At 37.7% G+C, this 26210-nt stretch overlaps 1 protein-coding gene across 1 annotated transcript in view; it reads right to left on the bottom strand.

Annotated features, from left to right (window-relative positions):
• The window catches only part of LOC131676755 (uncharacterized), a 116712-nt gene extending 99124 nt beyond the window's left edge, over nt 1–17588 (bottom strand). Inside the window, exon 1 of the mRNA XM_058956046.1 lies at nt 16538–17588. Coding sequence (XP_058812029.1) covers nt 16538–16625 — 88 coding nt within the window. The 5' untranslated portion in view covers nt 16626–17588. The remainder of the gene's footprint in view (nt 1–16537) is intronic.
• Between the last annotated feature and the right edge of the window lie 8622 nt (nt 17589–26210).

Here is a 26210-nt window from a genome sequence, read left to right as displayed (position 1 = left end):
GATCAGATGAATAGAAGAATATAAGAAAACAAAGGATAAGGAAAATGAAAAAAATGTAAAAAAGAATATAACGGAACGAATTGAAGGAAAAGAAGAAAAAAAGCGAAAGAAGTAATAGAACAATATGACCAGAAATATTTAAGATATAGTAGAACAAAGTAATACAAAAAATAGACGGAATGAGAACAAGTAGGATAGTAAGTAAAATGGAAGAATTAAAATAAACAGGGAAAACATAATGGAAGAATAGAAGATGAAAAAGTAGAATAAAAACAGGGAATAGAAGAGTAGAAGAAATATAGAAGGAAATAAGTAAAGAAAACCAGAAGAATACAAAAATGCAGTGAAGATTCGATTTTATTAGCCCCCGATTTTGTCTGCCGTAGATTTTTTTAGCTTTTTGACCCAATTGTGTAGTCCTCAAAGGAACTTTTTTATGAGGTCTAGGAGACGAACCAAGTCAAATTTGAGTAACTCCTTTTTGACCATATTTTTGTTAAATTAAATATGTAAAATACGCAAAAATGACAATCTGGAATTTTTATTTTTTGATTGTTGCACCGGAAGACCCCCTTAAAGAAAAAATATTCTAAATAAACAAAAGGCGTTATGAGGCTATGTCTCGGGACTAAAGAAGAATATATTAACAGCTTCGGTTTATGAAATGAAAGAAAAGAGTATGTCCTGATTTTGTCAATATCTCCATTTTGTCAGCCTAAAATACACCAAGAGAGCGACACAACAACGGGTCTTCACTGTCTTAATTCACAATATTTAAAGCAACAGAAATATGAAAAAAAAGAAAATAGGGGAACAACACTAAGAAAAAAGAATAGAGGAATAGAAGAAAAGAATATAAGAATAAAAAACAAGATAGTAAAATAGAAAACAAGAATAAAATAGTAGAAAAATAAGAGAAAATAATATAAAATTAAAGTAAAAGAAGAATAGAAGAATTTTGGCAAAGAATATCAAAGCAATATAAAAATGCGAAGAATAGAAGATAAGAAGATTGGGTCAATAGAACACCAAGAAAACAAATGAATAGAAAAAATACAAATAACCAAAAACACTAGAACAATAGAAAATAAAAAACGCGAAAAAAATCAAAATAAAATATGTAGGAATAGAAAAACAGAAAAGAGGAATAGAATGATAGAGGAATCGAAGAAAATATTGTAGGAAACTTCTTTTAAGAAAATTTGTTGAACTTCAGAAAAGGAATTTTATAAATTTTAGTGAAGTAAAATCCAGTAAAGCTATGGAAACTCTACTAAAGATATCAAAACTACAGAAAAGTGCGGCTATAAACTGGATAATAGAATGAAAGAAGAAAAGAAGGAATCAAGAATCGAAATAGATCAATAGAAAAAATAGAGGAATAGAAATAGAGGAATAGAAAAATAAAAATTAGAAAAATAGACAAATCAAATGATATAAAAACGAAACAGCAGAAGAATAAAAAGATTCAAAGAATATGAGCAGAGGAGATCAACAGAAGAGAAGAACAAATGGATATTAGAAAAATGGAAAAAAGAAAAAAAATCCTAAAGAAAAACTACAATCGAACAACACAAACATATACTATTAGAAGCATACCACAAAAGGAGAATAGAGGAATAGCAGAATAGATGAATATATAAACCAATATAAAATAGAAGAAGACAGGAATAAAACGATTGAATGTCAAGAATAGAAAATTAGAGAAAAAGAATATAACCAAAGAATATTAGAAGAATAAATAAAAATACTTTAAATAGAAGGACAGAATAGAATAATAAAATAAGAAAAATGAAAAATAGAAACACAATATAGAATAGAAAAAAACAGAAATAGAAATTTAGAAGAATAGAAAAAGAGGAGAATAAAAAATAAAGAGAAGAATACCATTATGGACGAATAGTTGAATATAAGACTAAAGGAAAAGCCAAAGGACAAAATAGTCGAAAAGAATATAAACAAGAAAAAATAGAAGAACAAAAAAACACAAAACAATCCAAACTAGAGGGATAGAAAAATAGAAGAAAAGCGAAATAAAACATTGAAAACAAAAACATTAGATGATTAGTAAAATCATATAATACAAAAAGTACAAGAATGAGGAAAAGATGAATAGCAAATTAAAGGAAGGAAAATAAACAAGGTTGACACAATGGTATATGAAGAGAGTAGAAGAATAAGAAAAAAAGATAAAAAGTAAAAGAAAATAAGCAAAGAGTGCCAGGAGAATACAAAAATATTAATATGCATTAATTAGAACAATAGAAGACTAACAGGATTGAAAAAGTATAAAATAGAAGAATAAAACAAATTTAAAAATCCAAGAAATAGAAGTATAGAAAAATAATGAAATAGTATAATAGAGGGATAGCATAATAAACAAATAAAGAAATAAAAAAATAAAAAAAGCAAAAGAAGAATATAAAACAAAGAAAATAATAAATAATTAGAGCAAAAGAATACAAATAATAGAAGAATTTGGCAACAGAAGACTAGGAAAATAGACGAGCAGAAAACTACAAACATAGAAGAATATCAATATATAAGCAAAAGCACCACAACAACGGAAAAATGAAAAAATGTGAAAAAAATGGAAGATGGGAAAAACAGAAAAATGGACCGGAAGAATAGAATTATAAAATAATAGAAAAATATGTTTGACGATACTCGGAGGATTTCAAGAAAGTTTTTTAAACTTCATAAAAAGGTTTTAACAATTTTTGAGAAAGTCTGTGTTCATTACCTAGAATAATTAGAAGAGTAAATGAATAGAAGAAAAAAAAGCAAAGAAACAGAAGAATGACAAACTAGTGCATAAACAAGTATAAACTTTTTTTTAGAGTTACCCAACTACATCTGTAGAGCCAGAGTCTCGGAGGGGCTCCCGTCAGAATCACTCACTACAATTGCAGACGAGGCGGGAAATGCCACCGACTAAAACACTGATTAAGGCCGATTGGCAGATAGACCGTGATTCAGATTGTAATATTGTGTGTACGACTCAGATGTGCGGTCGTAGCGAGTTTACGATCGCATGAGCATGAGTGTTTATTTTTACGCGCTTGAAACCACTTTAATCAGATTATAAGTTCAGTAGCGTTCACTAATTCACGAAGGCCTTTTTTGTCTTTTCGCAATCTTGGGTGTCATTGTGCGTGGATAATAGCGATTGCATGTTCTCCTTTGTGTAACATGGCGAGGGGTTCGAACGTTTGTATGTACATATATAAATTGGATTTGTGTAACAGTGTGGCCATTCGCACATTCGCGTGTGATCTTGAATGATCACATTCATTTAAAGTTAAAAATTTAATGTCTGTTTTTTAAACGATTCGGTGCGCATGAATGATTTTTCAAAATTTTCTTGATTTTAGGAAATTGTTATAATGATTTCAAAATTACCACTAATAGGTTAAGTGCGGGTTAGTGGAAGAATTTCCGTCCACAGTAATTTTTTTCAAGAGAGACAATCAAATTAGAAGATGAGCCCAAGAGTGGGTTAAAAGGGTTATAAAGATATACCAGTTTTGCCCTGAGAAGTGAAATTATCCATGTTTATCCTAATAGTTTTAGAAATTATATACCACAAAACAGTCAAAACCTCATCAATATGGGTATCATTTAACAGGGGTTGGTCAGTAGGCATCGGAAACCGATGATTAACGCCATTTTGAAATCCAACTACCGCAAATTTGGGTTATTGTCATAAGCCCCTGCGTTGGGTTGGGATTGTTGACGAGTTTGTTTTGCCGATCGGTTTTGTGCCATGGGTGACCTCTTCAGAATCGGGGTGGTGAGGCCAAAGACTGGCAGGTTCAACAGAGGCTACCGGTCGAAATTTGCTTGCTGGATCGTTGTGTCATTGTGTGAAATTGGGCCATGAGCGATCTCTCCAGCGCCGGGGGATGTGACAGAGGGTCCATCGCTGATGTGGTTGTGAAGTGTCAGCTCAAATGCTTCCTTCAGGAAGTTCAGGACGACCTCTTCTCTTACGGGGTCGTTGGCCGGAATGTCCCATATTCCCTATGTGCATGTCTAAAGCAGATATTAGGCTACGTTATAATTACTTGGACAATAATAATTTATTTGTCTATCAACAGTAACAGTCATGATCGAATTGCAAACAAACAACGAAATGATATTGCAGCAAATACTAGCAGTACAAATTACCATAAGTGAACCCGCACACCAATTAAATATGAATTAGACTGCAGTACTCCGTTTGCTTGCATATTAATTTTACTCATGTTAGATTTGATTTGCTGACAGAACGCTATTGGCAGGTCGGTAGGTAGGTTCCAATATAATTTAATCGCTGCCATTTTGGCATTTAGGTCAGCAACTGCAGAGCAGTGCGGTTGGGAAAGTAGGTCGATGTACGGCCCCATTCTGACTGTCGTGGATGTGTTGCTCTCCCCCTTGATTATTTCTACGATAGCTTCAATCCCAATTGAAATCGAACAAAAAAAAGCTCTTTGTTCCGTACAAAAGGATCCACAAAAAAGACGACGCGTCTCTATTCATCCAATTTAGCCAAGGTTCATCAGGTTAAAGATACCTAGAAAAATGCTATATTATTTTTGTATGTATTTCGTTAAATCAAATTTGTTCAATAACCTGTCAAAAAAGCTAACCTATGTGACAGAAAACGCTGTCCAATAAGTTTTCACTTTCCGAAGAAAAACAATCAAAAATAGTTCTAAAATTCCGATAAGGAGCATAAATGGTGAGATCGTTCCATATTTTCTAGATTAAATTAGGCAACAATTTAGTGGGGATCGCCAGACCAGCTTCCTTTATTTATTCACGAATGCACGAGTTGAACAAATTGCGGCCATCTCCACTGTTCCCTGACAAATTGACGGACGAACAGACATGACTGTAACGTTCAATTGAACCACTGAATACGGGGAAGCACACCGTTAACCTGAATTGAACGTAATTTATCGATAAATAAATCTCCCGAACAGATGAAAATTAAGTACTGATAATTGAAGGAGGATTATTTGTGGGTGCATTTATTTTTACGGTTGCTATAATGTGCTGCGAGTCATTAACCAACGGACAATAGCGCCTGCATTTTCCATTTGAACCGGTTGCGGTGACAGTTCGATGAAAAAAGTAATTGAGGCTGATTGGGCTGACCGAAGACAAATGTTTTTCCGTGAATTTTCGCGCAAATTGGGATAAACTTTGGTGAACGGGAATTTTACAGTCGAATACATTTTTCTCAGAACAGATGTTTTGAAGGGGAAAAACCAGTGTGCGATATTGACAGCCAACAGAAACGTCTCAGTGCCTACTATTCTCCCCATGGCCAGTTCGATAAGTACAATACAATACAAGACATGATAAACAGCAAAATTTCGAAACTTTAGGTCCAGTTCTCTTCACAAAAAATGGTCTGCAACAAGTGGAAGAGTTTGTTTCAGAAAATAAGCTTGAGAAAAAACTGTGATAGTGTACCCACAATATAATACGCAACAGTTTCTAGAAAGGGATTTCAGCTTTCCCTTAAATATCTATAATTACACAAGGTACACATAAGACCAACGACTCGCTTCTCTACATATTAACTGTTCCCGTAATACATTATAACATCCCAAGACGCCACAGACTTGTTATTAATTAATCTTCCTTTTGAGTGCACGGCGTAAGATATTCTAAACATAGCCAGCACCAGCCGGTCGTAATTTAACCTACCATGACTTCGGAAAATTCCCCCACAAGTGCCGGTACTTTACTCTAATTATTACCATTATCGCCTTGATGATGATGGCAACAATCATCATCATCATGCTGTACAGATACAAAGCAACGGAGCATGGCCAACTGCGATTCACCGAGTCACGGTAGCGCACAATCGTTACCACGGTGACGGTCCGGTGTTTATCAAATTGCTTCTTCAGAGACGAGACGAATGTAGTCCGAACCAAGCGAAGTGATGGATGTGGCTTCTCCGTCTGACAGAAACCACCAGACAAACTGCCTGCCTGCCAACGGACGGGGTGCTGCGAGCTGTTAACCGTTGGAGAGTTATGCCCCTGGTAGGGAAAGTGTGTGTGTGTGTGGGTAGGGGGAAGGTGTCGTCGACACTTTGCAGCATCGTTTCTAATGGGCCATTAAAATGGCTGGGACTGATATTGGTTGGTCGGTACGAATAAAGAAGTATGTTGGTGGCGTGGGTTGCTAGTAAACTAGCTGGGTTGAAGGATTTTTCAAACTGGTTACTATACGTCATGCAAAGGGTAATTTTCAGGTAAATAAAAATTAAAAGTAAGAAAAAGTTTTCCTGTTAATTCCAACAGATGGTATATGTTAAACTGAATATATACGTATTTGGTTGACGTCTTGCCGACTTCAATTCAGAAGGAAACAATAGCAGTTACAGTAGTTTTATATGGAATAACCTAGGTGTGTTATTAAGAACTAATATGTTTAACAGTAAAAAGGAAATATTCCTGTTTTCTGTTGCTTGTCTCGGCGGTTTGGTTAAAAATCATAGAAGACACCAATATCCGTTGCAATGTTTTTTGTTTCTATACGTTTAGCTACATCGAGTTTCTACGGGTTAGAGAATGCCAATATGATATGAATATGTCATCGACGGATCTCAGACCAGTGTTCTGGCAGCAGATATTTTTCATCAATTTTTCTCTCAAAGTTTACCATGAAGAGTTTGCATAAAAAGGGTGACAGTGGGATTCGCATCGGCACTCTTTTTTGCTAGGAATTGTCTTTACTCAAAGTAGCTCTTCTCCATGCACAGTCGCGTTAGCTTCTTGTTCTTGTTAGCCAACAATAAAAGATTTTTACTATATATATATATCGTAATAACCTTACTATGATCCTCCTTCTTATGCTGCATTCGGTAGAAATAACAATTATTGTATCAGCAATTGTCTGCTATAATTACAGAATCACTGGTGATACAAATGTTTGAGACACACTTTAGAAGCAATTTTTTGACAATTGGTTACATGGGGAAGGGGGGCCTCAACTTCCAGCAATTTTTGCGTTAAGTAATTTATAAATGTTCCATTTTCCACGTTCTATTTTCAATTTCCTATTTATCAATTACTATTTTTTGTTTTCTTTTCTTCAACTTTCAGTTTATAAATTTTCCAAATATCCAATTTTCCAGCTTTCAATTTTCCAATCTCTCGAGTTTCCAATTTTTCAATCTTCAAATATTCCAATTTTTCATATTTTTAATTTCCCAACTAAATTTTTCATTTTCCCAACTTTCCAATATTCCAATTTTCTCATCTTCCAAATATTTAATTTTCCATTTATCCAGTTTTCCGATTTCTCAATTTTGCAAATTTTCCAATATTCAAATATATCAATTTTCTGATTCTCCAATTTTTCAATTTTTCTATTTCTCAATTTTTTAATTCTTTTATTTTTCAATTTTCTAATTTCCCAATTTTCCAATTATTTGATTTTGCAATTTTCCAATATTCCAATTTTCCGATTTTTCAATTTTCCAATTTACCAATTCTTTGATTTTCCAATATTCCAATATTTCAATTTTTCGATTTTTAGATTTTCCAATTTTCGTATTTTCCTATTTTTTAATTTTCCAATATTCCAATTTTCCAAATTTTCGATTTTCCAATTTTCCAATCTTCCAATTTCCCAGTTTTCCAATCATCCAATTTTCCAAATTTCCAACTGTCCAAAATTTTCCAATCCTCCAATTTTGCGATTTTTCAAGTCTCCAATTTTTCAATTTTCCAATTTTTCAAATTTCCTGTTTCCAATTTCCCATTTGTCCAATTTTGCAATCTCCCAAATTCTCAATTTTCCGATTTTCCAATTTGCCAATTTTCATATTTTTCAATTTTCAAATCTTCCAATTCACCAATTTTCAAAGTTTCCAATGTTCCAATTTTCCAATGTTCCAATGTTCCAATTTTCCAATGTTCCAATTTTCCAATGTTCCAATTTTCCAATCCTCCAACTTTTCAATTTTCAAATTTTCCAATTTTCGAAATTTTCAATTTTCCAGTTTCCAATTTTCAAAATTTTAAATTTCCAATTTTCCATTTTTCGGATTTTCCAATTTTCCAAATTTCCTATTTTTCAATTTTTTAAGTTTCAAATTTTCCGAGATCATAATTTTCTAATATTTCTATTTTTCAATTTTCGAATTTTCCCATTTTCCAATTTTTCAGTTTTCCTGTTTACTAAACTTCCAATTTTCCAATTTTCAGTTTTTCAATTATCCAATTTTACAATTTTCCAGATTTCACAATTTTTAATTCTTTCCAATTTTACAATTTTACTATTTCACAATTTTCCAATTTTCCCATCTTTCGATTTTCCAATCTGCCAAATACTCAATTTTCCGATTTTCCAATGTTTTTTACCATTTTCTGATTTTCTATTTGTCCAATTTTCAAAATCTTCCAATTTTTCAATTTTCTTATTTTCCAATGTTTCAATTTTGCATTTTTCCTATTGTCCAAATTTCCAAGCTTCCAATTATGAAATTTTCTTCTATCTTCTATCTTCTATTTTCTATTTTCTATTTTCTATTTTCTATCTTCTATCTTCTATCTTCTATCTTCTATTTTCTATTTTCTATCTTCTATCTTCTATCTTCTATCTTCTATCTTCTATCTTCTATCTTCTATCTTCTATCTTCTATCTTCTATCTTCTATCTTCTATCTTCTATCTTCTATCTTCTATCTTCTATCTTCTATCTTCTATCTTCTATCTTCTATCTTCTATCTTCTATCTTCTATCTTCTATCTTCTATCTTCTATCTTCTATCTTCTATCTTCTATCTTCTATCTTCTATCTTCTATCTTCTATCTTCTATCTTCTATCTTCTATCTTCTATCTTCTATCTTCTATCTTCTATCTTCTATCTTCTATCTTCTATCTTCTATCTTCTATCTTCTATCTTCTATCTTCTATCTTCTATCTTCTATCTTCTATCTTCTATCTTCTATCTTCTATCTTCTATCTTCTATCTTCTATCTTCTATCTTCTATCTTCTATCTTCTATCTTCTATCTTCTATCTTCTATCTTCTATCTTCTATCTTCTATCTTCTATCTTCTATCTTCTATCTTCTATCTTCTATCTTCTATCTTCTATCTTCTATCTTCTATCTTCTATCTTCTATCTTCTATCTTCTATCTTCTATCTTCTATCTTCTATCTTCTATCTTCTATCTTCTATCTTCTATCTTCTATCTTCTATCTTCTATCTTCTATCTTCTATCTTCTATCTTCTATCTTCTATCTTCTATCTTCTATCTTCTATCTTCTATCTTCTATCTTCTATCTTCTATCTTCTATCTTCTATCTTCTATCTTCTATCTTCTATCTTCTATCTTCTATCTTCTATCTTCTATCTTCTATCTTCTATCTTCTATCTTCTATCTTCTATCTTCTATCTTCTATCTTCTATCTTCTATCTTCTATCTTCTATCTTCTATCTTCTATCTTCTATCTTCTATCTTCTATCTTCTATCTTCTATCTTCTATCTTCTATCTTCTATCTTCTATCTTCTATCTTCTATCTTCTATCTTCTATCTTCTATCTTCTATCTTCTATCTTCTATCTTCTATCTTCTATCTTCTATCTTCTATCTTCTATCTTCTATCTTCTATCTTCTATCTTCTATCTTCTATCTTCTATCTTCTATCTTCTATCTTCTATCTTCTATCTTCTATCTTCTATCTTCTATCTTCTATCTTCTATCTTCTATCTTCTATCTTCTATCTTCTATCTTCTATCTTCTATCTTCTATCTTCTATCTTCTATCTTCTATCTTCTATCTTCTATCTTCTATCTTCTATCTTCTATCTTCTATCTTCTATCTTCTATCTTCTATCTTCTATCTTCTATCTTCTATCTTCTATCTTCTATCTTCTATCTTCTATCTTCTATCTTCTATCTTCTATCTTCTATCTTCTATCTTCTATCTTCTATCTTCTATCTTCTATCTTCTATCTTCTATCTTCTATCTTCTATCTTCTATCTTCTATCTTCTATCTTCTATCTTCTATCTTCTATCTTCTATCTTCTATCTTCTATCTTCTATCTTCTATCTTCTATCTTCTATCTTCTATCTTCTATCTTCTATCTTCTATCTTCTATCTTCTATCTTCTATCTTCTATCTTCTATCTTCTATCTTCTATCTTCTATCTTCTATCTTCTATCTTCTATCTTCTATCTTCTATCTTCTATCTTCTATCTTCTATCTTCTATCTTCTATCTTCTATCTTCTATCTTCTATCTTCTATCTTCTATCTTCTATCTTCTATCTTCTATCTTCTATCTTCTATCTTCTATCTTCTATCTTCTATCTTCTATCTTCTATCTTCTATCTTCTATCTTCTATCTTCTATCTTCTATCTTCTATCTTCTATCTTCTATCTTCTATCTTCTATCTTCTATCTTCTATCTTCTATCTTCTATCTTCTATCTTCTATCTTCTATCTTCTATCTTCTATCTTCTATCTTCTATCTTCTATCTTCTATCTTCTATCTTCTATCTTCTATCTTCTATCTTCTATCTTCTATCTTCTATCTTCTATCTTCTATCTTCTATCTTCTATCTTCTATCTTCTATCTTCTATCTTCTATCTTCTATCTTCTATCTTCTATCTTCTATCTTCAATTTGACCATGAACCAAACCAGCACTGTCAGAAAAGTCATTACAATCCATGATTGGAATCGAAACTCGTGCAGAAGGATGACTAGGATCTCCTACGGGTGAAAGCATTTCCCGTGCCAGCTTCTCAGACGGCATCCATTCATTTGCCTACAATTTTTTATAGTAGGTACTCAATTGAAAAGAACCTTCACAATGGGATGTGATTGAAAATAAATTTCGTTTGAAGTTGACGTGTGTGCGTGTGAGTGGGTGTTACTTGAAGAAACTGTTATCACCGGGCATATTGTTTGGCCGAAATGGGAAATTCACTGAACTGGATACTCCTTTTTAAACAAATATTAAATAAAGATTGAAATAAAGAAATCTTGTTTCAATCATTCCAAATTTATTTGTTTTTATTCGAAATTCAGGCGTCGCTTGGTCATTTGTTCACCAGTATTGAGCATTAGGTGTCTCCATTGCATCGCATCCAGCGCAATTTGTAACCATGACACGAATTTCGGTTTCAAATTAGGATACCCACAACAATAAAATAATTATTTGACCTACTTGTATCGACGTGCCCAAAGGGCCCTCCGAATCGCATCAAGAAAGTCCACAGCGTTGACAGTATTTTTGTTTGTAATGTCCCGAACGAATATCGATTTCACTGCCAGTCGATGCGCCGTGTTCTGCGTATCTCTCTTCACTCTGGGGATCAGTGCGAATGCTGTGGAATCATTTTCCGTGCACGCACACAGCCTCAGGAGCAACTTTCAGCTAGTCTCGCACTTATATCCCTACATTCTAGTTGGCCTAGCAGCAGAATAAACAACACGATTTTTCATCTTTCACCTGGCCAACCCCCCAAAAGCTTCCTCACAGATAGGCAGACGAACGGGCAGCCATAGAATTTGTTTGTGATGTAGACTGTCTGCAATGCGCCTAAAAATAGACAATTCTGCCAGTCTCAAATAGACTTCGCGGTATCAATGGGCTTCTCGGAGAAAAGAGCCTAACGAAAAAGGAACGATGCCAAATTAGTACTATCATGTTGCAATGTAAAACCTTACCCATTCCCATGGTAGGTAGCAACTTTTCGTTTGAAAATAATGCCAATGAGACAGAATCGGCTTTTTGACTGCTGCTTGGCTCGCAGACAGGGGTCTGAATTTCCACGAATACGCGCGCTGTCAGCTGCAGACCAGCGGCTGATTAATGCCGACAGGAAAAGTTGGCCAGCAAAGTTTTTCCTCAGCGGCGACAGCAGCGCAGGGAAGAAATTCCATTGCCGGTTCGTATCAGTTCAAACTGATTCGGCAATATGGCGACGGTCAAAGTTTTCCGGCAACATAAGTACCGTGAATTTCTGAGTTTTTTTTAACAGCGGAATAATTATTTTTTGCGATTTAAATCAAATTCACTTGTATTTTGGTTCGTGAGGTGCGTTCGATCGTCGCAACCTTCGACGGGTGATCGTTTTTTTCGACCGCCAAGTCAAGTTGTAAGAACGAGTGAAATTGCGCACGAATAGATTAGAGTAGGCGTCGATGGTGCAATACGTCAACAATTTTCATGCAGAAGTTGGTTGAAGAAAACTTGTTGAAAATAATTTCTGGTGGTGTAGTAAATGTGGTCGTCAACGTTGAAAACGACGTGGATAGATATAAAAAATTCTTTCCTTTAACCCGTAGTGCAAGTAAATACTGTTTTTTTTTCTTCGGGAAGAGCAGAGGCTTGTCTCTCAGTAGGAGTTTGACTACACACACACATATCACCCAGCGCACTGCATTAAGGTATGAAATGGTCAGCAATTATTGCCATCAACATTTGTCATAATCTAGAAGCTGTTGTCTGGGCTGTAACCCAATCTATTTTAATTCTCAAATTTCAACCCGAACGTGAGTTATCTGAAATTAAGCAGCACAAACCAGACCATTTCCACCCCTCATAAAGGAACCAGAAGTAAGCACCTCTGCCTACTTTACCATCGTTGACATAACTCTGAAAATCGCGACCACCTCCAAGAGACAATGGAACCAACTGTTTAGCTCCTGCAAAATTTGATAAACGAGAATGCCCATCAGTGCCAGCTGGTCGCCACGGATTGCCCATCAGTTTAGATGCCACTACGGACGGGGTGTGGAAAATGACTATTAATCCCGAGCTAAGCTCGGCATCGTCGTTATAATACTACGGGGGAAGACAAGAACGAACAAATCGCGTTATTATCCGGAACTCTGGAAGAAGCACTCATGAACAACGTTGAAGAAGGATAACCTATGAGATTAATTACTTATTTATAGTGGCTCCGACCAAGGTTGTTGGCTGTAATGTTTCCCACCAGATCGACTTAAAGTTTCGTTCGCCGTAAGACGCGGTGGGAAGGCTTTGGAAGAATCGGTAAATTACTTTGGCTGACTTCGTCTATTTAGTTTGGTATATGGTGTATCGGGAGCAAAACCGTTCAAATCCGAGTAAGTTGGTGTGTGGGTGGTTCGGGGAGGAAAAGAAAGGAAAAGTATGTGGAGGCCGTGAATGTGCCCTTGGCAACCGATGGAAGGCTGTTCCTAATGGTAGCCAGCTTGGGAATCAACCTGGATTAACGTTGCATGAGATCTGGTGAAGCTTGTAATGGATTGGAATTGATTTCTGCTCGGGAAATATATTGCTGGGCAAGCAACAGGCTTTTCGTCCATGGAGCAGTGTGAAAGCCCTAGAGAAAAATACATTTTATTTTTGGAATATTCGATTGGGCCTTTTCGTATCAACTTGAAATGTTTTTGTACGCCTTGTGATGGATGGAACCTAGAGTTGCAACATCTAATAGTGGTTCATGAAAGCACTTGCGCATTTTATAGGAGATAAATTCTGGAATAAATGATTGAACAAGTTTTCAAGTTCCAAAAGTCCTAATGCACCTTATAAGGTAATTGTATATCAAAGTAAAACTTAAAAGCAAAGGGTCATACAAATGAAATATGCCACGCGATTGATTTCAAAACTAAAAAAAAAAAATCGTCCCTTTGTTCGCGAGATGGAACATTTTAGCAAATAGAAATGGACTTACTGCTTTTGAAAATTGGCTCGATGCAGCACTATCATGAAACGTATAACAAAAGAAAAGCGTAAATACAAAAGAGAAAAAGAAGAGATAAGCGATTAGAGAAAAGAGAAAATGGAAAAAAGAAGTGAAAAGAGAAGACAAGTAGAAAAGAGAAAAAGGAGACAAAAGAGACTCGAAAAGCGAGAAAAGAAAAAAATATAAAAGAGAAAACAAAACAGAAAAAAGAAAAAAACCGACAAGAGAAAGAAGATAATGGATAAAAAAGAGAAAACGAAAAACAAGAGAAAAGAAAAGGCATGTTTTGCAGAGAAAAAAGAAAAGAGAAGTAAAAAGATAAAACATAAGAAAAGCGAGAGAAAAGAAGTGAATAAAAATAGAGAAGAGAAGGGAGAACAAAATAGAGGAAAGAGAACAAAAAAGGAAAAAGAAGAGAGAAAGGAAAATGGAGAGTAAAGAGAAGAGAAAAAAGAGAAGTGAGAATGGAGAAAAAGGAGAAAGAAAAGAGACAACGGACAAAAGAATAAAGAGAAAGAAGAAAAGGAAAAAAGAGGCAGGAGAAAATGGGAAAGGGAAAAGAAAAACAGAAAGAGATACACCAAGCGAAGACTGCGAAAAAGAGAAAAAAAGAAAAGAATGAAAAAAGGAGAAAAGGAGAAAAGAAAAAAGATTTGCAAAGAGCTAAAGAAGAAAGAGAAAACAGAAGAAAGAAAAGAAGAGAAAGAAAAAAGCAAAATAAATAACGAGAAAAGAGTGAAAAAAAGAGAAAAAATGAAAAGACAGAAAAGAATAGAGATAAGCGATAACAGAAAAGAAAAAAGGGAAAATGGGAAACAGAAAAAAAGTAAAGAAAAGAAGACGAAAACAGAAAATAAAAAGGAGAAAAGAGAAGAAAGAAGAGCATAGAAAAGCGAGAAAAGAGATGAGAAAAAAAAGAAAAGAGAACGGAGGAAAGAGGGGAAAATAGAAAAAGAAAAGAGAACAAACAATAAAAGAGAAAAAGTTAGAGTAAAGAGAAAAGATAATAGAGAAGCGAGAAGAGAAAAGAAAAGACAATAGACATAAGAGAATAAGAGAAAAGAGAAAATCAAAGAGAAAAGAAAAGTGAAGAGACAAGAAAAGCGAAAAAAGATAAAAAAAGAGAGAAAAAAGTATGAAAAAGTCAAAAAATGAGAAAGAAGAGAAAAGGGAATAAGAAAAAGATTATAGTAAAGCCGAAAGAGGAAAGAGAAAAAAAGAAAAGAGAAGAGAGAAAAAGGAGAAAAAAATTAGACAAGAAAAAGACAATAGAAAATAGAAAACAGGAGCAAAGACAAAATAGTAAATTTTAATTTTGAATAATCTATATTTATAAAAAAGTAAATGTCTGTATGTATGTGATTTATGGACTTGTAAACGAAAGTGGAAATTGGAAATTAGCAATTAGAAATTAGAAATTAGTATGGACTTAATAATAGCAGAGTCCTACCCCACCTTGTAAACTTAGTTGATTACAGCTGCTTTGATCCATAAACTTAGAACACAGATTAAACTTTAACCAACATCAACAGAAAAGGGCTTGTATTACTTCGAAATACCGATGAATAATTTGTTTCAGCTGTTTTCGCATAATACAATTTTATTACCTTTGCTTTATCCTCAGAAAAATATTCGATTGAAAGAAAGATTAAACAAGTACACGCATTTCAAAGTACTACATTTTTAAAGTCTCCAAGCCTTTATTGTTAGTTGCAGGGCATGAAATTTTCTCTTTGATGAACGATATGCCTACTATGGAAGATACAGATGTGCGATAAACTTCTTGTCGTGAAAATGAGCGCCAATTTCTGGTTGGTTGCCATGAAAATCGAAGTCTTCTGGCCCCAGTTGCAGATTACCTGCCAGATCAACAACTTACCGGTAAAGTTATCCGCGAAAACGAAATGTCACCTACTAAAACGCTGCTCAAGACCAATTCCAGCAGCCCGTGATCCTGAGCATGATATTGAGTGTACGGTTCAAATATGCGAGCCTAGGGACTTCGCGATCGCGTGTATCATCGCGCAAGGCTCGAGCGTTCGTATTCGATTGTGTGGGCTTTTGTAACTTAATATTCAGTGAGCGATTCAGATGCTAGAAAAGATTGGGTTTCCCCCTTTCACTAAAGTTCGCAGTCATGTCGTCATTGGACGTGTTATCTAGTGAATATGAGCGTTATTTTTTGAATGGTTCTAAGACCAAGGGTAAAGACGTGACCGATTCATGGAACATGCGAACACGGGGATTTATTGGTTCAGGCTTGAAACCGCGTTTGTTAATATATAAGTGCTAAAACGTTCATTTTTCTCACCGGAATGCTATCAGGTTTGCGAGATCACGGGCGTAGGTGTACGTGGATGATCGCGAACGACTCAAGCGTTTGTATGTTAACTTGTGTATCCGGCAGATCCTTAGCGGTTATCCCTGTCTCGGATCCTTTGTCCTTAAACACTAGAGCGGTGTAGACGAAAGTCAGGGTGCTGGAATGATCATACGGCGGATGCGGGCTGCAGGACCATTCGCTGAAGACAGAAATGATCAGGTCAAACGTCTGTTACGCCAAATGGCCCGTTCCCCAGCGAAACCGCATTACGGTGGCTTCGGCGTGTAGCCTCCCTGATAGGAGCACAATATAACTGCTATTAACGTTAAATGACAACTCATACTATTTTATTATTTGAGCTAGTCATTTTCCTCCAATTTTTTCAAATAGTTGATCGAAAAATATGAATAAATTTAAAAACTTCAAAACAAAGATTTCAGCAAAAAAAAACAAATTCCAGCCTACTATTTTCCCAATCTTCACTGACATTAACTCTAATCGAAAAAACTCACCTTTCACCGCAACCTGCGAGTAGCCAACGGCAATCACATTGGCTAGGAAAATCAGCTGGCAAAGCCCGCCGGCGCTGATGTTTCTCATTTTTTAATCGTTCAAAAACCACTACCGGGTGGGTTATAGGCGCTAGCACTGAACCACTCGCTTTTTATTCTCTTATTTTTCCTCCGTTCACCTTGAACAATTCGTGAAAACTCACTGACTGATTTCACTGACAACGCAAATCGGCGCAATTTTAGCAGGCAATTTCCTTCGCCAATTTCGCCTTTCCGCTCTCGCTGTCGGTGGTTATCGGTTTCCGGTAGCAGCACATCACTGAGCACTTATTTTCCTCCGATTATTTTTCCTTTTCCTTTTCAGAGCTCACACCACCTACCGAGTTGAGAAAGAAACCCCGCTTCGTTCGCTTATTATACTTTCCTCTTCTCGGAAAGCCAAAACACGGGGAAAATTAACTTTTACTAGGTTAATCCTTTGCCTGCTTTATGCTGCCCGTCGCAGCGAAGGAAGCGTTATAAAAAATTCAGTATTTTCACCTTTTCTGCTGAGCAGGACCCTATATATTCCTTCGTCCTGCAATCGGACACAGTTCGCGGGGCCAACTTTCCTTACAATTTCAAATTTCCTGCGGCGGAGGATCAGCAAGTGCGCATCCGACTCGCCCGAGTGAACAATCCGATCCGGCTGCCAGCACTGTTTCGACTGAGATCGACGACAGCGCCGGGGTGGATCCCCCGGATACAAACACCGAACCGGTGTTAGCGGAACAGGGCGACGGTTGGAGCTGTACACACACTCACCACCAACTGGTCCCGTTCGTTTCCGCCCCGCGTCGGGGGAATTCGAATTCACTACCAACCAACCGTCCGCAAAAACGGTGTGGTCAAACGGTTCGAAATCTGCACTAGTAACTGGTAAACTTCAAAGTAGTAGGCTGTGATGTTTTGCACAAGTACTATTCTTTATAGTTGTCGCTGCGACCAGGAATGGAGAGCTTCGAGAAAGAGCTTTCGTTCGGATCACACGTTCGCACTGAACTGATGAACGGATCCGACGGCGAGTACCATTGGACCAACCCGACGGGACGATCGACCAGGCTGCAATTACGATTTTTCCGAAGCCGAACAGGGGTTCTCCAGTTTTCTCTCTAACCACAGCTAAAATAGCAGAGTCGCGACGAGCAGCACGAAGTAAAAGCTGAATGAAATTCTAGGACATTCCCTTCCGACGGGTACCTTGCCCCTCCTTGCTTGCATTGGCCCTTTCAGCTCGTGGCTCTCGCGGGGGTACGTACACCCGCGTGAGCCTGGTGGGTGCCACGTACGGCAGAGTTTCTCAGTGTGAGTGCAGCGATTGAGAGTTGAGTAAAGACGAAGTAGGCCTTGCTGATGCGTCGGTCTCCCAGAGAGAAAGCTTGCAGGAAATCAGAGCCAGGGGTGGATTCAAAGGGTGGAGTTTTGAACTGCTTAGATTTTATCTAGTAATATTGAACAGAGACATGATTTGGATGGTTGGACACGTTTTCAACTAAATGTCAAAATCTCACGTCAAATTTGACCTGATTTGAACATCTTTCTGTCGCTCCAACTAGAGAATTTCCAACCAGCAAATGACGACAGAGTGAAATAAAACCCATACCTGCCCGGAAGGTCTTGTTGGCGCAGTTAGTTGCTACGTCTTTTTTATTGGCGTTGAAGCATTAGCTTCATTTTTATTGCCATTTGGGGATCTGTCAGTCTTTCTTCTCTTTCGCGTTATCATAACTTCTTTCTTGGTGTTCACAATTGGATGTTCTCGTGTGTTTCTTGTTATTACGGGTTATTATTGTGTATCAGCCTCCTTCGGCGTTTGCTGCTTTGTTGCTGACGCAATCGGTATTGATCGCAAATGCGTCAACTTCGGTAATGGTCTCGAGCATAATTAGGACACCATGTCTAACATGGTGAAATTGCAGAGTGTAAATTTTTGCCATCTTAAGCATAATTTGCCCTTTTAAATATTTGTTCCGTTCCGAAAAGTCCGCAATGAGGACTACTTTCTGCCCTGTACATCTACGGTGTTTGGGACTCCTCATCATATAGCGTACAGTCGGTCCATCGTTCCGGTCTGCCTTGATTTTGTAGAGGTGACCGAGTTGGCTCCTCCAGTTGCGAATGAGGTTAGCCAAGGTTTTTCATTTGAAGTGGGAGATAATATGCGTCGATAGGACTGCCTTGGTAGTGAAGCCTATTTTCATCAAAATTAACACTCATCACCAAATCAAACCTGATAGTAATCCATGGTTTCGATGCACGAACATGTGTACAGACGAAAACCTTCCATAGTAACCTATTTTCAAGTTGCAAACAAATTTGAATCGATGAAAAGCGTAACTAGGTTCGCTTGTTTGCATTCTTTCTATTCATTCATTCCGCGTGATCATTTTTCAATCTGAGTATGCTGCACTATCTTCGATTCTTATCCATTCAGTAGTGAGGCACGAGCTGCATAATATTTTCCGCATTCAATCGAAGTGATTGAGACAGTTTTGGCGCCCTAATGCTCAAGAAGGCATTTTAAAGCTATAGTTACGGGCCTTATGGAACTAGACCCTCGGCTAGAACTATCAATGCCAAAATATTTTCATTTTTAAGCTCAAAAAAAATGCAACGAATGCTATTTGATTCATTTATCAATCATCGAAAGTTATCGATTGCGATGAGAAAACATTCATATTGGCCTGATCTATACTCAATGCTGAGTTGCCTCTGACAACACGTAGTACAGCATTTATTGACAAATGAAAAGTTTTATTTGGCGCGTTATGTATTTGAACTGGATCGCCTACTACAAATAGGATGACCTGATAAGCAAGGACGATTGGTTCAGTAGACAATATTCGAAATTGATATACATCATTTTGGATCACCAATATTTTCATCAATCACCATCACTGCCTTGGTCAGCAATCTTTGGGCCTGTCTGCCGCGAGCTTCCAACGAGTCCGCTTCCTCCTTCCCGCTGATTTCGCAGTGACCAGGCACCCAGCGTATCGTGGGCAACGGATCCAGGGCGTTTCCAGGGCGGATATGACCGACAGTCAGACAATTTCTCCAAAGGCTTCACGATGGGCACCAGGTTCGCCCCCTTGCGAAAGGCGAACTGGCGCTGGTCAATTTGGGAATTTTCTTCGGGGTAGGTCATAAGCCGTTTGTTCACTATCCGCTCCATAGTTCTTCCTACACAAAGGAGCAGGCTACTCGGCCTAGTCTTTCGCCATACGGAGAGTGTCACCCTTTTCTGGTATGGGGATTACAAGGGCTGTTTTCAAAAGAATGGAATGGGTTGGATATTCCAGATGCGGTTCAAATAGCCACCAGCATTCTTTTAGCCTCTGGAGGAGTGTGCTGTAGCATAGGGTAGCCGAGGTCATCCAGTCTGGTGGATTTGCCGTGGGCGGTACGCTAGCGAGTATCGCCGTTAATTCTATCCCGAAGAATGCTCTGTTGAAGCCTTGCCCGGAGTCTGATGGGAAGTATATTGGCGCTCTTCTCTTCTTGGAGGGAGGGTAGTATCTAAGGATAGCGAGCTGAAGTGTTCCAGCTCCTAATCTTCAAAGTCTCAATTGTTTTTGTGATCTTCGAAAGTCTACAGCCCTTTGCTCTTTCATGGGCGCGCTAGCGGGGGTCTTTTTTAAGTAACCGGAGTCTTTTTTGGCTTGGCTCCAGGTTCCACTAGTGGATGCCTCAAGGTGGAGGTTATCCACTTGTGCGAGAAATGCTACGCTCGGCGTCCTGGACGAGTTTAGTCATTAGTTGGTCGGGTGTGAATTCACGGTTTGGTGACAGGGAGTCCGAGACTGCCTCCTCGTCGGCGATCCAGACCGTTCGGTTGTAAAGCCAGCGCCAACGGTGAGTCGTGGCTAGTGATATGCGGTCGTACGTTATTTGAATTGAAGTGGTCGCTAACTCCGGGGTCTGCGAGACCGGACCAACCACAGGCTCCAGACAGATCCGCGGAGCAGAAAGATTCATCCAGGAGTGAAGAGTATTGGCCTCGGATATAGGTGAAGCTTCCGTTGTTAAGTACAATATCGTTACATTCTTCCACGACTTTGGTAACTTGGTTGCCCCGTTGGTTGCTTTTATTAGATCCCCACAGCGGATGATGGGCATTGAAGTACCGCATCACAAAAAAGGGGGTCTCTAATTGCTCCAGCATGTTTTTCCGTTTTGCACTGATATTGCGCACTCATATTATCTCAGCTTCTAGCCTCCCACAAGTACCGGTTGACACAAGCCACGGTCCGGGACTAATCCCGTCCCGAATGTGGTTTCTTGGAGAGCCAAGCATATCGATTGAAGTTGAGCGATTTGCAACTGTAGGTCCTCCAAGAAACCTCCGAGGTCGTTCATGTTCCACTGTAAAGCGAGTGTGAGCCGGGAGGTAGAGTCGTTATTATTGCCTGATATACTATTGTCGGAACTGAGTCTGTGGTCCACGGTTGGTTGGGTCCGGCAAGATGTGCGGTCCGACGCACTTTCCTCGTGTACTCTGACGGGGAGGTTACTATGAGGTTTCGGCTCGCCCATGATATCACTGCTTTGTGAAATGTAGTTGCGTTCTCTTGAGGTTGACTCGGTAAAGATGGGCATCCGCACTGAACCAGGTAGGTGAGCTGGGTAGGTTTTCAAGTGAGTGGTTCATCTACACGATCTTGCTTTTGTAAGCGAGACCGCGGATGGAGTATTGTTGTACTCGGCGGAATGTAGATGATCGTTGCTGTCTGGAGAGGGGTGTGAATTAGGAAGGTGATTTATCTGGGGGAGCCGGGTCCCCTACATCGGCAGCCGCCGGAGGCTCGTTGATTATGGTCGGTACTACCCCGAACAGGGTCGATGCAGGAGAGAATTCGTTCTCCCTGATTGAACATCTAGCTGTTTCGGATAATGTGTTGAAGGCTAAGTCCTCATTCGACCTTCGATCGGGACTAGTGCTACTGAGGCTAGAAATAGCGCACTCGGTTGGTGGTGATGCTAGGGTGCACTAGCGGACTGCTATTGCAGTGACCGCGGTAAGTATGGCTAGGAGTCCGCAAGGTTGGGTTAGATGTCGCTTCGATCGATTGCCAGCGGTGGAACCTCATTAGATGCTAGGAGCATCCGGTAATGGGGCTTGGTGGCCGGGAGCTGGAATTTCGGTGTGATACCTGTTATTTGTTGGTTGCTTTGCACTGTTCGTCAATAAGCGTCGATTTTCCTGATATGCTGAGCTGTTTGGAAGCAGTTCAGAAGCGTACGACTCGTTGATGAAAAGATTTTGTTGCTACTTACCCGGGGACGCCGGGACCCCTGCACCGGCAGCCGCCAGAAGATCGTTGACTGTGCTCAGTACTAGCCCGGACTGGGCCGATGCAGGGGAGAATACTCCCCATCCCCTCTCCTCTTCTTCTTAAGCCTACTGTTGAGAATGCTTCCGGGAGACTTGGTAGCTGCGTCTTCGCTATTTTTTTAATTGTAGGCCACCTTATTGAATATGAAGGAGTAGTCTCTCTTCACTATTTGAACTCTGACACCGCCTAATTTACCTCTGCACCATTTTCATCGATTGCCTTATGTAGTCGTCTTCGCACCCAGTTCAACCTTTTTCTGCCGTCAACCAAGAGCAGCAGGTAACTAGCTTTTGGTCATCTAACCACTTCGTTCGATGAGTCAGCGTCGATAGATAATCTTTTTAACAATTATTTTGTAGAGCTTCAGAAAGATTCACAGACTTCCATACGCATGTCCGCACTCGTCCCCAGCGCACGGATAAACTGATTCGGGTCGATAGCTTCTTTGACTGATTTTTGTTGGACGTACTTCAATGGAGCTCAGCAGCAACGCAATAATAGATAAAGCTGCGTCTGGGTGGCTGAAACTTAGTAACATACTGAGGTTTAAATCCAGTGCGGTAAAGAGCTTTAGGCTTTCTTGAAGGCAATTTGCGCTATTCGTGAGTTTAACTTACCTGCTGTTTGTTTTTATGCTGTAATTTTTCCCACCATTCGAATTCTTCTTCCTTCCTCCTCCTTTCGATTAAAGAAATGATGAGAAGACAAGGCAAGGCAGAAATTGCCATTTGAGTCAATATATATATTCTGATTCCTGCGCTTCGTGTTCATCTTTTATTCTCTGTGTCAGTGTCTTTTGTCTTTTTAGGGAGTTGAAAAACTTTTTAAAAAACACTGAGTGTGCAGCAAAAATGTACAAAACCCTACTCAGCGAAAGGGGTTTGGGCTTGCCATCATCCGACCCGCTAAAAACCATTGCTCTTGCCCAGAACCCGATTCCTCCCCGACACTACTTTACGGCATTACTTCAGGGAATTGTCTTTTTGTCTGTGCTCGTGTCTCAGTGTCTCTTTGTCTGTATTCAATGTGTCCGATCCGTGCTCGCCTCCGTGTCATCGCTTCAGTGTCTTTTGTGTGTGCTCGTATCTTCGGGTCCGTGTCCAATCCAGTGTGTCCATAGAATTATTCCATGTTAAGAATGGAACTTTTTAACAAGTCAAAATAAATAATAAAATGAATATAAATATTTGAGTAGAACCAACCTCTGTCGATATGAAAGAATAAGCCATTCCAATTTAAAAATATATTTAAAAGAACAAAACGTAAAAGTTCAATTTTTGCTATGGTGCATACCGCTACCAACAAACTTCCCATACATCCCGAAAACTGAATGAAAGCATTCCTGCTGAGCATTGCCTGGCGACACAAGCACCACAATACCGTTCTACCCTACGACGAATTCAGGAGCTTCGCTCCCAAATCTACAAACTCGTGAATCTATACGCGGAATTTAATTCGAGGGCCTGTCGGAATGAAGAATACGAACTGGTGGTGCAACAGGGAGGCTGGAGGGATAGGTCTCGATTGCTCTCACCAAAACGGGCCGGAACGGAGGAACACAATGCGTAGGCGAAAATTTGACTCGATGCTGGCCGACAGCTTGTTCTTTTTCTCTCTCGCTCTCGCTCGTCAGCTTGGCGGCCGATACATTCCTCAATGGTTGCACGTTCCGGACCATGCGCAAAGCGTCCCATAGGAAACAGCTAAACAGACACCGACAGTGCTTCCGAGAGATAGTGTGTGAGAGGATCGACGTCTGATAGCTGGTTTCGCCTGGTGGGGTGGTAGCCGATTGCTCACCTGTAAGGCGGACTGGCGAAAGATGGGAGGATTATCTATGTTTGTAGCCATACCACAATCTAGCTACTTGTTGGAGACTACTCCGAGTAAATTCTGGATAGAAAATGGTACGGTTTGCAATATCGACAGGCAATCGATACTGTATATGTCGGATGACGGTTCAACCAAGTTGCTGGCAATGAATGGAACATAAGAAATAAAATTGTAAATACCTGTTGCATGCCAATTGCAGGTTTCTTGGAATGACGAACTTTTTTTTCTTCCAAAATATTAAATCTTCTAAGATATTTGCTAGCGGATCCAGAATATCTGCTAAATTATGGACTACTCCATTTATTTCTCACTCACATATTCCATGTAGCTGTGGCATTACTTTCTCTCCATTAAATTACATAAGGAAACACAATACACTATACTCTGCTTTTGGTATAATTACACATACTTCTTCAAAATTTGTTAGAACATATTGATTATTCTTCGATGCTCGCTGGTAGAATAAATTTAAAACAAATTATTCTCATTACAAATTCAGTAATTCCATTTCTCTACTGCCTTACTTTTCTACGATAAGTGATAACACAAATCACTCTGCTGATTACGGAATATTTACTGGCTCTTCCCTTCAATTACTTTATATAACACATTTGATAAATTCACATGCTCTTCCACATTATTTTTCTTCGATAACTTTCAAAACACAATGCACTAGCTTTTGGCATATTCAAACTGCACGCAAACAACTTTTTTTTCCAATACACTTCCCCAGCCACACACCGTTCGATTTTCGTTTCGTTCCGCGTAATCGGGTTAACTGCGATCGACGCCATCTTGCACTGCTCACACCGGACAAATTGCGGGCGAGAATATTCAACACGAAAGACACTTCAATTAATAGTATACACCGGTAGTTCTTTCGAAACTCTATACCAGTCCGGGAACACAAAATAATTTACCTTTAGAGACCGCTTTTCCCGTAAAAAAACGCAATCGAACAACCGACGATTAGCTCTATGCGAAACGAGCAAAACTCACCGAGGAAAAAATCTGCACTAAACTGAATTGACTGGCAGGGTGGCCAAATTGCGTTTTTAATATCAGTACACGCTACCGAAAAATAATTTAAAGGTTACGTTAAAACCTGGGAGGGAGAAACAGACTCAATAAATGTGAATGTCATAGCCAGCCAGAACGAAACTGTCACTCCGAGCCACAAAAAAGTGTTCATCGAGGAAATGAGAGTATTGTTATCATATGCTTGCTTGAAAATGTTTCCGAACGATGAATTTCCTTGATTTTTTGTCTAGATTGGGTGTAGCAGTAAATATTATTAAAGTTTTTTTGTGATTTTAATGCCATTTTGAAATTAGCCAGATAGATTTTTCGGTAATCCGTGCTGCCACAATCAAATAAATTGTATTTCTATGTATTCAATGATGAATAAGAATTTAGATGCGTTCAAAAGTTTCGAGCATCGTTTTAAGACAATATTGCGATCTTGCTATAATGTAAAATAAACGCTAATTTTATATGAAAATTTCAAATAATATTTACATTTTAAGCCTAATGAACTACGCCTAAAATATATTTTATGCTTATTATAAAACCAGTTATGGAAATGTGACGACGCTGTAAATGTTCTCTACTCCAAGAAATGGGAATATGGAATCAAAAAATATGCTGTGACGTGCACGTTTTTTGGTAATTCAAAAATACTTTTTGGTTTAAAATAATTTATATCATCTTTCTATTTAAAACATGTCATAAAAGCTATTTTCATATCTATAGTAAAGACAAGTAATAATGGTGTAAATCGTGCGAAGAAAGTTTTAAAAATTTGTGACTGATTTAACAATTTTAGAATGAGTGACACCTTGCTAGTCAGATTTGATGGTTCTCCAGTTTAAAGTTTCTTTTGAGAGTATACTGCGAAAATGAAAATCATCAACGGCTTAGATGCATGCTAATAAATATAAACAAAGTTTCGAAAAAAAATTGGCAAGTTACTTCGACGTGAAGTTTGACATCGACATAATATTTTTAATGTTCGGGTGCTCATGCAGCTTAATCTGATGATCAGAATCATGAAAAAATTCCATTTCTATCTATTAGTTAAAATCTTACACTTCGAAAGTTATTTGCAAAATAACCTTGGCTAAATTTGACAGTTCGACGGTTAAAATTGTTTGATGATGTAAAAAGAAAGGTGGAAACAGTTTTCTGTACTTTATTTAGGATGGCAATATTTTTCAGTAGTAAATAAAGGGGAAATATAAAAACGAAAACATATTATATCAAACGTTTTTTCGTTTATTTCATTATATGGATATTTACGTTCCAAGGCTGCAGCCGTACCTATATATATCTACCTATCAAATACCTATGCATTGGTCAACATTTCACAAATCAGATAAACATGCCTCTACCGGCGAGTTTCCTTATTCAAGGATTCTGTTAGTTAAATTTTTATAAAATTAAATTCTATTTTTCAGATTGAATTT

Source organism: Topomyia yanbarensis, chromosome 1 (genome assembly GCF_030247195.1).
Source record: "Topomyia yanbarensis strain Yona2022 chromosome 1, ASM3024719v1, whole genome shotgun sequence".
Classification (NCBI taxonomy): domain Eukaryota; kingdom Metazoa; phylum Arthropoda; class Insecta; order Diptera; family Culicidae; genus Topomyia; species Topomyia yanbarensis.
Note: the sequence above shows the minus strand (reverse complement) of the source record. Positions and strands in the feature narration are given on the sequence as shown.